The sequence below is a fragment of the Crassostrea angulata genome, chromosome 7, assembly GCF_025612915.1.
Source record: "Crassostrea angulata isolate pt1a10 chromosome 7, ASM2561291v2, whole genome shotgun sequence".
Lineage (NCBI taxonomy): Eukaryota > Metazoa > Mollusca > Bivalvia > Ostreida > Ostreidae > Magallana > Magallana angulata.
The window spans coordinates 40313947-40326612 of record NC_069117.1 but is presented as its reverse complement, the minus strand read 5'-3'; the positions used below and the strand labels follow the sequence as shown (position 1 = coordinate 40326612).

The 12666-nt window shown below is 33.9% G+C and overlaps 1 protein-coding gene across 1 annotated transcript; it reads right to left on the bottom strand.

Annotated features, from left to right (window-relative positions):
* Positions 1 to 2287: 2287 nt before the first annotated feature.
* On the bottom strand, positions 2288 to 3625 carry LOC128191146 (histamine H3 receptor-like). The gene has a single exon (XM_052863208.1). It carries the CDS (start codon positions 3623 to 3625, stop codon positions 2591 to 2593), a length of 1035 nt encoding a protein of 344 aa, XP_052719168.1. The 3' UTR covers positions 2288 to 2590.
* Between the last annotated feature and the right edge of the window lie 9041 nt (positions 3626 to 12666).

Genomic DNA, 12666 nt, shown 5'->3' with positions numbered 1-12666 from the left:
TAGTGGCAGTGCCTCAGTGATTTTTTGCCACAAACCAATAATATTCTGGAAATTCTTCGCGAATCTAGCAATGTTGTAGGTGTATAAAAAAGGGTTCAGTGACGCTTTTGACCATAGCAGATGAAGGCCTCATAAAGATTCATGTTGACACAGAAATCACAAAACGAGATGATTATGGTCGTGACAGTTGTCACGGAGAGGGGGTCTTCATCATCATCCTCCTCCTCGATGTCACTGGCCAAGGTCAGATTGCTCATGTTGGTCTAAAAATATTATGCATATGCATTTATAATGAACATACACGTATATCAAAAGCATCTGAGGTATAACCATTTACATGTATTAATCTATATTTTTTCATTTAAGAAATGAAGATAATAATTTTTCTATTGATCATTCTTTCTATTAAAGAAAAAATTGACCGGAAAACTTCATCAGTGCGTTACGCATTTTTAAGAGAGTAGAAAAATGTTAAATTTAACAAATCAGTTATGCATTTAAATTATGTAAATTAAAAATATCTTATTTCCTTTTCTCAGTTTCTCTTATTTTGAATTATTCAAATTCACCCTATATAGATGCAATATCAATTTTATATCAAAAATTCAAGTGTATTTTCAATGGTATTATATAGAAAATTGCATACTCTAGTATCTTGTGCAAATACTTGCTAAGGAACTCTAATTTTTGGTAAGAAAGCTTGTCAAAGTAGCGATAAATCAATAACCAATTCTTGGAAAAATTATATGAAATTGAGGAACGTGTCGTCTGACCTGAAAACAAGTTTAATAAGATTTTAAAACCCCTGACACACCGGAGCTGCGTCCTCACGGCGACCCCGCTGCGTCCTTAAATAATGAAAAACGCCAAGGTAAACACAGTAGAGTCCCCTACAGCGCTGCAACAACGCAACGGCATCTTTGTCCGTCACGGTGGGATCGCCTTGAACATTTTAGAACGCCACGCGACGGCGCGCACTTTGAACATGCACAAAGTACGCACCGTGGCTCTGCGATCTGATTAACAAGCCCTAGAAGCGTAGTGAGGTCGCAGTGACAACCCTGTAAAGTCTCCAACAGCGCCACGAGAGCTCCGTTTTCGCGTCCAAGGAACGCAGCTAATCGCAGTGTAGACGCAGTGATAAGTTGCGAGACCTCTCCGAGTCCATTGGGATCTCACTGCGTCCCTATTGCGCTCTCACTGAGCATCCACAGCGTTTGAACAAGTTGTTTTTCATTTGGTTGCGTTCACACAGCAACCCCAAAGAGCTGTTGCTGGGATCATCGCGCTCTCCTGACGTTTCTTCTGCCTTTCGTCGCGTTTGTAGCGCGCGCCCACGGCGCCTCTAGTGCTTTGTCATCCAGACCACGAAAACTTGAACAATGGCTGTTGTACAATAGCAAGCGATGTAGTAATTATCAAACTGGATGTAGATGACTATGTAAAAAGTAGCATTTGCTAATATTCCAGAACCTATCGAAGGGCGTAGATGAAATTCATGCCGTTTGGTTCTGGTGTTTTCACATCCTTTCTATGTTTTCTAACAACTAATAACGGATCTTTTTTTGTTGACCTGACTACATAGAGTTTTGTCCTAGTCCTTTACAAATTATTTAGAAGTAGTTACGTTTCAATTACAATCTACCTATTCATTAAAAATAAAACTTCTTTATATCACTTATTTACTAGTTGTAAATTCTTGTTTGTTTCATATTAACCTTAACCTACCAAAAAGTAAAGAACGTCTTGTGGACGCGGTCAGGGCGCAGAGCACGCCGTGGACGCGCGGTAAAACCCCCTGGCACGTTATGAGCGCTCGGCGGATACTCAGCGAGAGCGCAGTCAATCGCCAAGTAGAACTCTGTGGAAACGCAGTAACACGCCGTGGAAGCTCTGTAAGAACGCCTCCGTCGACGTCAGGACGCAGTGACATCTCCATTTGTAAAATTTTCAAATAAAATTGTACAATTAATGAAGATAAAGTTTAAAATCAATATACGTCTAGAATTTATATTTGACAACAAGTACCTAGATTCTATAAGATAGACTATAAACACGAGGCACGATTTTTACTGCGAAACTGAAAGGGTCAAATAAAACCACGTGGTCTAAAATTTAAATGACAATAACATTCGCAGGGGTGTACATGTAATGATAAAAATATCCAGTTTAAAGGTGTGCAATGCATTAGTTCTATTTTGATTGTTAGCACGGCGCAAATAAACATGGTAAAAACTAATTTAAAATGCCAATGACTTGGCAACTTTACTGGCATCCTAATGAAATGTAACAAACTATACAAAATAATAATACTAATAATAAGAATGATAATAATACATGTATTAATAAAAATAAAAACATAAATCACTATGCAGTTAATAAATAGGTTTGGCCAAAGCCAGTTCAATCTACCTTCAGCAAATCGAAACGTTGTTGGGCCTCTTTGCCTGGTTTGCATTGATGTTTACACTAGTCTTAACAAGCACAATGTGTATACTATCAACACTGATTAAAACACAAGAGGTTATATTCTAAGCATTATCCCATACTGGGCTTTGTGCTTTGATCCGAGAGAAGCATACTCGTCTGATTACGAGGCAACATGAGATACAACAGTTGAGGTATGGTTAGCATTGTTACGCTTTTTACGACATCTTAAAAGTTTTCTAAAGTTTTTATAAAACAACGCACTGTTCAGAGCATACAGAAAGGGGTTGATCACCGATTTTGCCCACAACAACCACATCAAAAACTCGTAGAAGTAAGTATCGATGCAACTATCGCAGAAAGAAATGATAATAGTTTCAATTGTATAAGGTGCCCAGGTGATTGCAAAAACGAGAACGAGCATGGCAAGAAAACGCGCAGCCTTGATATCCTTGCGGGTTTTCTCCCTTTCTTCTGCGCTTGTCGTCTGCTCTGTAATTGGCTTTGATGAAAAATTCCTTCCGTTGGGTAGTGGAGAAACGACCGTCCGTTTTCTTATTTGGAGGTATATCAGAAAATTGATTATGGTCACAGCGAACAATGGAATGACGAATTCGATGATGGCCGTCGCTGTAGTGAAGATGAAATGGTAGGCAAACTGCACATCGCAATCTCCCGGTTCGTTAATATCTTCTCCCATCCATAAGTCCCAACCGATGATGGCGGGCGAATATAGCGAAAACGACAGTATCCAAGAAACGAAAATTTTGATTAACGTTTTCTTCGTTGTCTCTTTCACGATGTAATGCGGCCCGTGCTTCAATAGAAGCAGACGATCGAAGCTGATCATTACGATAGTAATGATGGATTCTAAACAAAGCGTGAAGTCTACCACAAGAAAGGCCTTACAGAAATGGTAGCCAAATGGCCAGATATAACTAGCAAGAGTATATACTGAATAGACAAGCATGCTGAAAAGTCCGAGGCAAAAATCGGTGACGGCCAGGTTAACCAAGTACATGTTGTACACGGTCCGCAGACTTTTATCCCTTGCAAATGCTATGATAGTAAGAGCGTTTCCAGTCGCTGCGAGGACAACCAAAACCGCCAACAGAACGCCTAGAGGGATGGTGACATACAAGGAAAATAACTCAGTCACATCTCCCTCTTCTTTGGTCGTAATTGCCGAGTCATTCATGGCGTTTTCGACAAAAGATTTTCATTTTGGAAAAAAGTTACTTTGACAGGTCGAAGCAAAAATTCATTTGGGTTTCTCTTTGACATAACGATTAAGAAAAGGGACAAAAGTATGTGTATGCGACGTACGTATATTTCGTTCAATGTAATATTTTGTACGGATGATATTAGTTTTTATTTTTTACTTTCAACATGACATATTTACATTTTCGGTATATTTGCCTGTGATAACACAACTTATCGATTTTGAACTATACAGTCAAATAAATTCAAATGACGTATAATTGGGGCACAAGCGAGGTTTGCTTATTGACATTTTAATACATGATTTAATCGTGCAAGAATATTTCGGAGAATTGTATTAATATAAGTTATAAGGAATCATTCTTTGAATATTTGGAGGTGATAATTTCGGTCGTGGTATGATCAAATCTATTATAAATTCCTTCGAACTTTTTAAAAATTGAACACGCCACAACCAAAATTATCACCCCACGATACCCAAAGAATGATTTTTTATTCCTTAAATCAATAATTTGGAAATATGCTAGTAACATGCGTCTGAAATTAAATCAAGAAAACAAAAGTTTGTTAGATTCATAATTATAAGGTGGTCTAAAGTTAGGTATGATACAATGGTTTCCAACTTGTTATATCTTGTTATACATGTATATATTTGCGTGTAACGGTAAGTATTGATCAATTAACTTCGTTCTGGTATCAAAAATGCACCCAATTGGAGCATATTCTAGATTGAAAAAGGATCCTCCACACCTATTGAAAACACAAAAGGCACAAACTGGTGTTTATTATATTTTATAGTTGACTAAAGAAATGGTCGTCCAAAGTAGAAGAGTTGGGAAAATTCAAATGAAAATTTTTAAACTCTTGTGCAATGTATGTTACAGAGTTCCCTGTTGTATTCGAGCTCGGGTTCTGTGAGTCAGGATTGCTTTTAGTACCATATACGTTCCGCTTCGAACAAATGTAAAACTGATTTCCCAATGCAATTAGATCTCCGTGTTATGATGTTATCATTAAATAGTATAGGTCCAATTGTGTTTAGGACTCTTAAGTATATTTTACATTTTTATATCCATAAAATATAGAAATACTCCCAAAACAAAAAAAAAGGGGTAATTTTTGCCCTGTGTAATTTTCGCTTTTCTACTTCTGCAAATAGTTCCACCGGTTTTAACTTCGCTTAGACATATTTGAGTTAAAGAGAGTTAAATTGAGACATTTAAATTCCCCAATTCTAAAATTAATCCACAGTAAACGAAGGCGAAAGGGGCGAAAATAAAACGTTCGAATATTTCCATGTATACAGTATATATACATCTCCTTCCCAAAAAAAATAAAAATCAAAAGCATATTTATAAACAAAAATAAACTTAAACCACAACGAAAAAAGATCAATTTAAACTTAGTACAAATCAAGAATAGATAAATTATCGTTCCAAGCATTTGACCAATGAATGTCAAAACTTTGAAAAGTAATTATTCTTGTACAACATTGTAAAAATTAAAGTAGAAAATTAATGTTTACTCACCTGTTTAAGTTTAAATCAATCGACATCTTTGGGAACCCCGTTGTTTTTTTTTATTTATCTTTTTTTTATGATTTATCAGTTTGGTTCAGCACATTGTTTAAAATCCCCTCCAAATAAATCTACTTTTTTGAAAATAGAGAACATTAATATATATTCGATATATATTTGTATGTCCCCTCAATTACAAACTAAATCTAAAGGAAACCACAGCAAAGGTATAGTTTCAACGAACATGGGCTACAGATGTTAACCATATGCCTGTCAAACTTCCAGTACCTGTATTTATTAAACTGGTTACTTGAAGCCCGGCCTCTCTAGTTTGCCAGGCAAAATTGAAGAAAATAAACCGTTATTGATATAAATTTCATGAGATGGAAAAATTTATTTAGCCGTTAATTACATATACTTTAGGGTAAATCGGAGCTGCGCCCAAATTTCCAAGGCTTCATTATATAATCGCTACAGCGATGCTACCAAGAGAGAGGGAAAATAATGCCAATTTGTGTTGCAAATCTGAAATTGATTTTTTTCAGACTGCGACATTAGAATGTATCATGTATGATCTTAATGCAAAACATTTATCTCTTGCGGGCCACCTAGAAAAAAGTAGAAAAGTGGAATATCATAATATTAGTTCACTGAGTGTCTTACGGTATTTTGTAGTAAAAATACTTTCTCTATGTATCAATGATAAATTTGATATTTGTGTGTGTGTGTGTGTGTGTGTGTGTGTGTGTGTGTGTGTGTGTGTGTGTGTGTGTGTGTGCGTGGGTGAGAGAGAGAGAGAGAGAGAGAGAGAGAGAGAGAGAGAGAGAGAGAGAGAGAGAGAGAGAGGGGGGGGTTTGCTTCAGTGCATGCATTTCAATACATATTAGAAAAGAGAAGATGTCAGCCATTGCACTGATGGGAATATCAAACGATACAAATTACAATCCAACACGCATTTTTCGATGAATAAACTTTGTTTTTCAGTAGTGTGAATATTAACACACACACACAAAACAGATATTTCCTCTGTGTGCAAGATAATTTTAGATATTTTCAGAATGTCCTCCAATGACATAAAAGCAATCCCTGCGAAATATATTTTTTGAAAGCCAAAATTAGGGGAAAAGACTTAGATAATATAAAAATTTCACTCTTGAGGTGTGAAAAAACTTCATTCAATGCAGAGTCAGTGAATGAAAATCAATATTTAAAATATACATTGTACTATGACGTTGTATTCGAGATTTTCTCTTATCATTCCAATATGAGGTTTATATCCAACAATTCATTACTAATTTTTAAAGACTTTTCAATATATTCCTATGCAAAAGTTGTCTCTCTCCTGATCCCCATTAAATATAGATATACAGATTTAATCAAGATATCTCATAATCACATCAATCAATGAACTCGAAACCATCGATTTTCTACAGAAACGGGCAGATGAAATATAATTGAAAAAAAACTTAAATGAAAAGTACAATGTGTTATTTAATTCAATATGGAATGCACACATTTTACAACACGATAGAAAGGATTGTATAAAATAAGAGGTACTATAAAAACGTAAAAGATACTGAGTTTAAAGAGTTCATGATTAGTAGATCTATTTTGGTATAAACAAATATTATTATATTAGTAACTTGATCCAAAGAGTCGGATCAAGTCGATTCGTCTGGCGCAGATCATCAGATCAAATGAGACAAGAAGCGTCGAGTTTGATCCGATGATCAGCGCCTGGCAACGAGACGTGATCCACGACTTTTTTGATCAAGTTACGGTTATAATAATAAATTTATTATATGTCCTTGACTATTCAAAAGTTTTATTTTAAAGCGGGTCGAATTGTGTACAAGCAACTAATTAGGGACGTTGGATCCTGCGATCAAAAGTCTTACAGTTTTTTTCTTAAAAAATCTACACACATAGTTTAACCAAAATTCAAAAAAAAAATTTAGGGTCTAGTATAAGCTTCATTTGGCGCTACGGTGTATTTGATATGACCTTTCTGCACTGAAAATGCAGATTGCACATAAATCGCTTTTCCCCCTTTATTTTATTATCGGAATGAACCATGGCATCAAATACAAATTTATACTATTCAAAATAAATGAAATTAAAATTATCCTTATTTTTTTTGGTACAATTTCTTCACCTAATTGATATTTTAACCTTTTTGCACTAATAAAACGCTATATTTATCCATTACCAATTCAACATGTAATGAAATTATTTAAAAGTTCTCAAATTAGGTTACATTTGTCAGAAAAATCTTAAAATATCAGAAAATAAAACAAAAAGTATGGGTCTATTATGTAAAATTTGAGATATGGCATGAAATAAGCTGATTTTAAGCAAAATTGGGATTCATTTTTCCTTGACTTTTATGAAATAAAAGTTAAATTTGCCAATATGCAGGTGTGGAAAATAAAATGAATGAATTAAATAACAGATGGGAAATATGGCAACATTTATTTACATAATTCTCTCTCTCTCTCTCTCTCTCTCTCTCTCTCTCTCTCTCTCTGAGATAAGTTTTTTTAAATTTATGTCATTTAACATTTTTTGAAAACTTTCATGCTTTGTCATTATGATAATTGTTTTTGTATGAAATTAATAAATTGATTAAAAAAAAAAATAAATAAAAAAATTTGCCAATATGTGTTGATAGAAATATTGAAAAATAGTAAAATTATGTTTTTCGTAACAAAATGAAGATATGAAGATGCACAAACTATCTGGAAATTTTGTTTGCATTGAAAATAAGGAAGCTAAAGTCACGGTACTCTAAATTCTAATAAGGAATAGGGATAATAAGGAAGCTTAAGTGACGGTACTCTAAAACAACTGAGTTATGAAAAATGTTCATTTTCTTCTTAAAAACCTTCCGCCACAAAATAAAGTCCCAAACTAAACTCTATAAATATATTATTTTTCCTTTACTACTTTATTTAAGATAGTTTAACTGATATTATAAAATTTGAATTTATGAGTAGAATCAATGTATGATGCGTACTTTCTAGAATAGAGGTGACCCAAAATGGCTACCCAAAAACAGAGGAACGAACCTCTTTAAAATCTATAAAAATTGCAAAGGACGACGTTTCTCTGAAATTGTTACGGGGAAAGAAACAGGAATAAATTATTTTGAACCTCAGAGGAAAATTGATAACAAGATGCGGTTGACTAAAAAAGGCAAAACATCCTGTTTCAGCAAAACAATGCCATTGAAAGTGCAAAGACATGGTAAAGGTCCTTTATTTCAAGTTGCTATTCCAAATCAATCAATCAATCACCAGACATGTATAAAAAAACATTACGAAAGGAAGACACCAAAATAAGGAATTCGCAGCATCTAACTTCTTCAATAGAACACCCCAGCACCTAAATCCCAGATTGTGAGATAATTTTTTGAAAAAGAAAAGGTTTTACCCACTCCTCCATATTCATCCGACTTGTCTCCCTATGACTTTTTTTCCTTTTCCTAATTTAAAACAGCACTTGTCAGGATAAAGATGTGCTGGTGTGACCAGTCAGCGGAGGATGTTACCCTCCATGGCACCTGATCCTACTTCTAAAATTATTAGAGAACCGAGTTTGATCTGCTCCTGTTTTGTATGTTTTTGCTACGGACTTTTGATTTTGATCACTCTTCGTTATTACCACATGGTATGATTCGAGGAATGCTTTAAGCCCTTCCATTTATCTGTACTAGCATACCATTCCCAGAAAATGAATCTTATAAATGCATTAAAAGTTTGAGTAAATCGATTGAAATTATGTGTCTGTTAAAGGAGAGTATTTTTAAGGTAAACATTAAAAAATAACAAAAAATATCTTATTGTGTTATTTTTGTAACAACGGTGACAATATCTATTGAACGCCCCTCGTAAAAGCAAGTCGTGTGAATCATAAGTTGTACATGTACATGGATCAACTAGCAAAGTTTTGTGAAAATAGAACCAAAAATAACATTATACTTGTATAGAGTCTTCAAAAGGCACTTGCTCCAAAAACTTCAACCCATTCCGAAAACCTGAACCTCCTTCAGCGTTTGAAACTTATGGATCTGATTCAGGATCAAAGTTTGTCGAGTGCATCAGTATCACCAGATGCATCATCCATTCAAACATGGGAAAGTTAGGACCCACTGGACCTGCTAGAAAAACTTCAACCAGGTCTTGACGCCGACACCGATAGTATATTAGACTCGGTGAGTCAAATTTCCGATTAATGCCAATATTTGCCACTTTGTTTGATGATTTTTTTGTGGAATTCAATCAATACATGTATATAAAATGTTGACAGAGGTGTTTTCGCGTTTTTCGACTGACAATAATTTTAATAAAAGCAGAGACATATGTATAACATATATTTTGTGTTATATATATATATATATATATATATATATATATATATATATATATATATATATATATATATATATATATATATATATATATATATATATATATATACACCAAAATGAGTAAAGTTAATCCACACAAGTATTAAATAATAAAAAATAACAGAAAGCCGATTCAAAACTCTACCGGTTTCATTATAATCTTCAGGAGTTTTGAAATATATACTCAGTATATATGTCTCTGATAAAAGGAGCAGTTTTAAAGTTTTTTTTCGGTTACTAAAATATCAGTGTTCCACAACCAATTAAACGATGCAGTGATTGAGTGTTCCTACATTCATTGAATATTTAATTTCATGAACAAATTACGGAAGCGTGTTAGGGCCGTATCAATATTTTTAGCTCACCTGAGCTGAAAGCTCAAGCGAGCTATTCTAATCTCATTTTGTCCGCTGTCCGTCTGTGAACTTTTTACATTTTGAACTTCTTCTCTAAAACCGCTTATCCAATTTCAACCAAATTTGGCACAAAGTATCCTTATGGGAGGGCGAATATAAATTGCAGAAATAAAAGTCCGATCTGTATTCAAAGCGGAGAAAACGTTGAAACTGTAGAAAAAGGGGGGTGCATTTTTAAAAATCTTCTCAAGAACTACTGAGTCCAATTCAACGTAGTTTAGCATAAATTATCCTTATGGGAAGGAAAATATAAATTGCAAAAATTAAGGGAAAATTCTGTTTCAAATCTGAGTTATTACGAAAATAATAATAAAGGAAAGGCGTGTTTCAATCAGTTTAATAGCTTTGGGTTCGGTATCCGGTAAAATGGGTAGGCAAGACTTGGCCTGGGCAAAACAAAAGATTGGCAGTTATTAATCTGCCAATCTTATTAAAATTTCAGGATATTTGATGGACCAGTATATTTGTATTCGCTGTAAATATTGCTGCAAAAAATGCGTATTTGGAATTGACGATTGCCGATCTGCCTCGGCTTTTATTTTGCCACGGCCCGGGATTGCATACCCATTTTACCAAGACTCGTATTCCATACTTCTAAAACGAGGTTCTTTGTTTAAAGCAGCCATGACATTATACGAAAAAGGGTCGATATGACTATGATGAATTTGCTTGTTGTACAACAGTTCGCGTATGAAGGGAAATTTTTGAAACATGCAAAATATATTGGTGCCGATTTTGGGAAGTAAATTGAGGCTAAATATTTCAATGCGTTGACAGTTTTCACACATGACGTTGGTGTTGAGCTTGTTCTGAGTTTCGTTTTGTTTTCATTATTTATGCTTTGTAACCTGGGAACTATCGTCTGTATTTCGTGATTTTTACGTATCAAATCAAACAGAGATCTAGACTTCGGTAAATCAAACAGTTAACTGTTTACCTGCGCAAATTAAGCAAAATCTGATGTATCAAAAAAGTAATGAAATACAATTCATTCTATCGGTAATTCGGCATTATCTTTTGCGTAATGGTAGATTAATGCAATAGGTTTTGTTAAGATGCTCGACATTTTCTCGAGTTTATTCAGTTTAAATAGAGTTTGATACCGCTGACGGAAATATATAGGTATATATACATGTATATATATGATTCATTTCGAAAAAATAAATTGTGATCTTTATTTGTTATAGTGCATGTTTCTTGTGTTTAAGTGTTTACAATTTCTATTTACTAACCATATTTGAGTATTAAGCTTCGAATTATAAGCAAGATACAGAGATTTGCTCACAATTCTATGTTTGTACACAGATCTTAAAAACTAAAGATTAAAAAAGTAAAAAAATTGTCATTATTTTTAAAGAAAATTTTCAAAGTCAACAACCAACTTAAACAACTTATTGTACTGTAAACTTACCCTTTCTTCGTCATTATTACTCCTACTGTACATGTGATCCTTGACTGTGTTTGTGTACATTTGTATAAACTGATTTTGAACCTCAAATACCAGTGAACTGGTCTTGAGTGAATAAAAAAATTGAAAATCTTAGGCCATTCTTTTTTTCCATTTTAAATACTGAATAGGAAATACCAAGTTAAACTCATGTGAACAAAATATGACTCAAACCTAGGCGAACTGTGGGCTCTGTATCTTGCTTATAATTCTACGATTGACGCTGAAATTTTGGTTGAACATTAGAAATTCTATATGAATTAGAGTGTGTTAAATACTTGTACAAACAAAATAAAAAAATGATATTCTGTATATACCTACTCTCTCGGGCCCCCTCTTTATACAATAAATAATGTGAAATCTACCACAAGTAAATAAAATCGACGTCTTTAAAACAGTTTCCATAGTTCTGACACATTTCTGTTGCGGGGATAGAGTAATTATTGCTATTCCTAAGAAAATATCACAGCGGAAAATTATCCTGGTTTGTACGCGAGGTAAATAACAGTCATTTAATTATAATGGAGAAGACAAATTAAATTTTTGAATGTTTTTAATTTGAGGAATTGAGCACATTGAGGTACAATTTTCTTTTTCACATCTATACATGTAGGATTTTTTAAATAAAAAGCAATAACTATTATATATTTTTTTTTAAAATACAATAACTAGTAAGTAGTTGATGAAAAAAATGTACCTATATGCTCTCATTTATTTTGATCGCTTTACAAAGTGTGTGTGTGGGGGGGGGGGGGAGGGGGGGGGGGGGCGAACGAAACTATAGGGAATTGGAAGTTAACAACTTAACAGTGTACCCCTACCAAATGTTTAGTTTTATATCTTGCGTAGGATTTTCTTATTCTGGTAAAAAATAGTATTTCATGAAGGTACAATGTCAAAGATTACGTGTATGCAAAAATAAGCGTAAAATCAAATACTTTAAAATATTTATTTTTTGTTATTCTACCGAGGGACCATATGGCACAATATCTTTTGAACGCCCATTATTGCTCAGGTGAGCGGTGTGGCCCCATGGGCCTCTTGTTTATTAAGGAACATATAATCAATCTGTTTTAACAAATTATTAATGTTATAACAAATTGATAATCTGTCATAACAATTTGATAATCTGTTATAACAAATTAATAAACAATACTACTGCGCTTCCGTAACAAATACTTTTGTCAAGGGGTAACTAATATGTTATACATTGTATTTAGTTTTCTTACC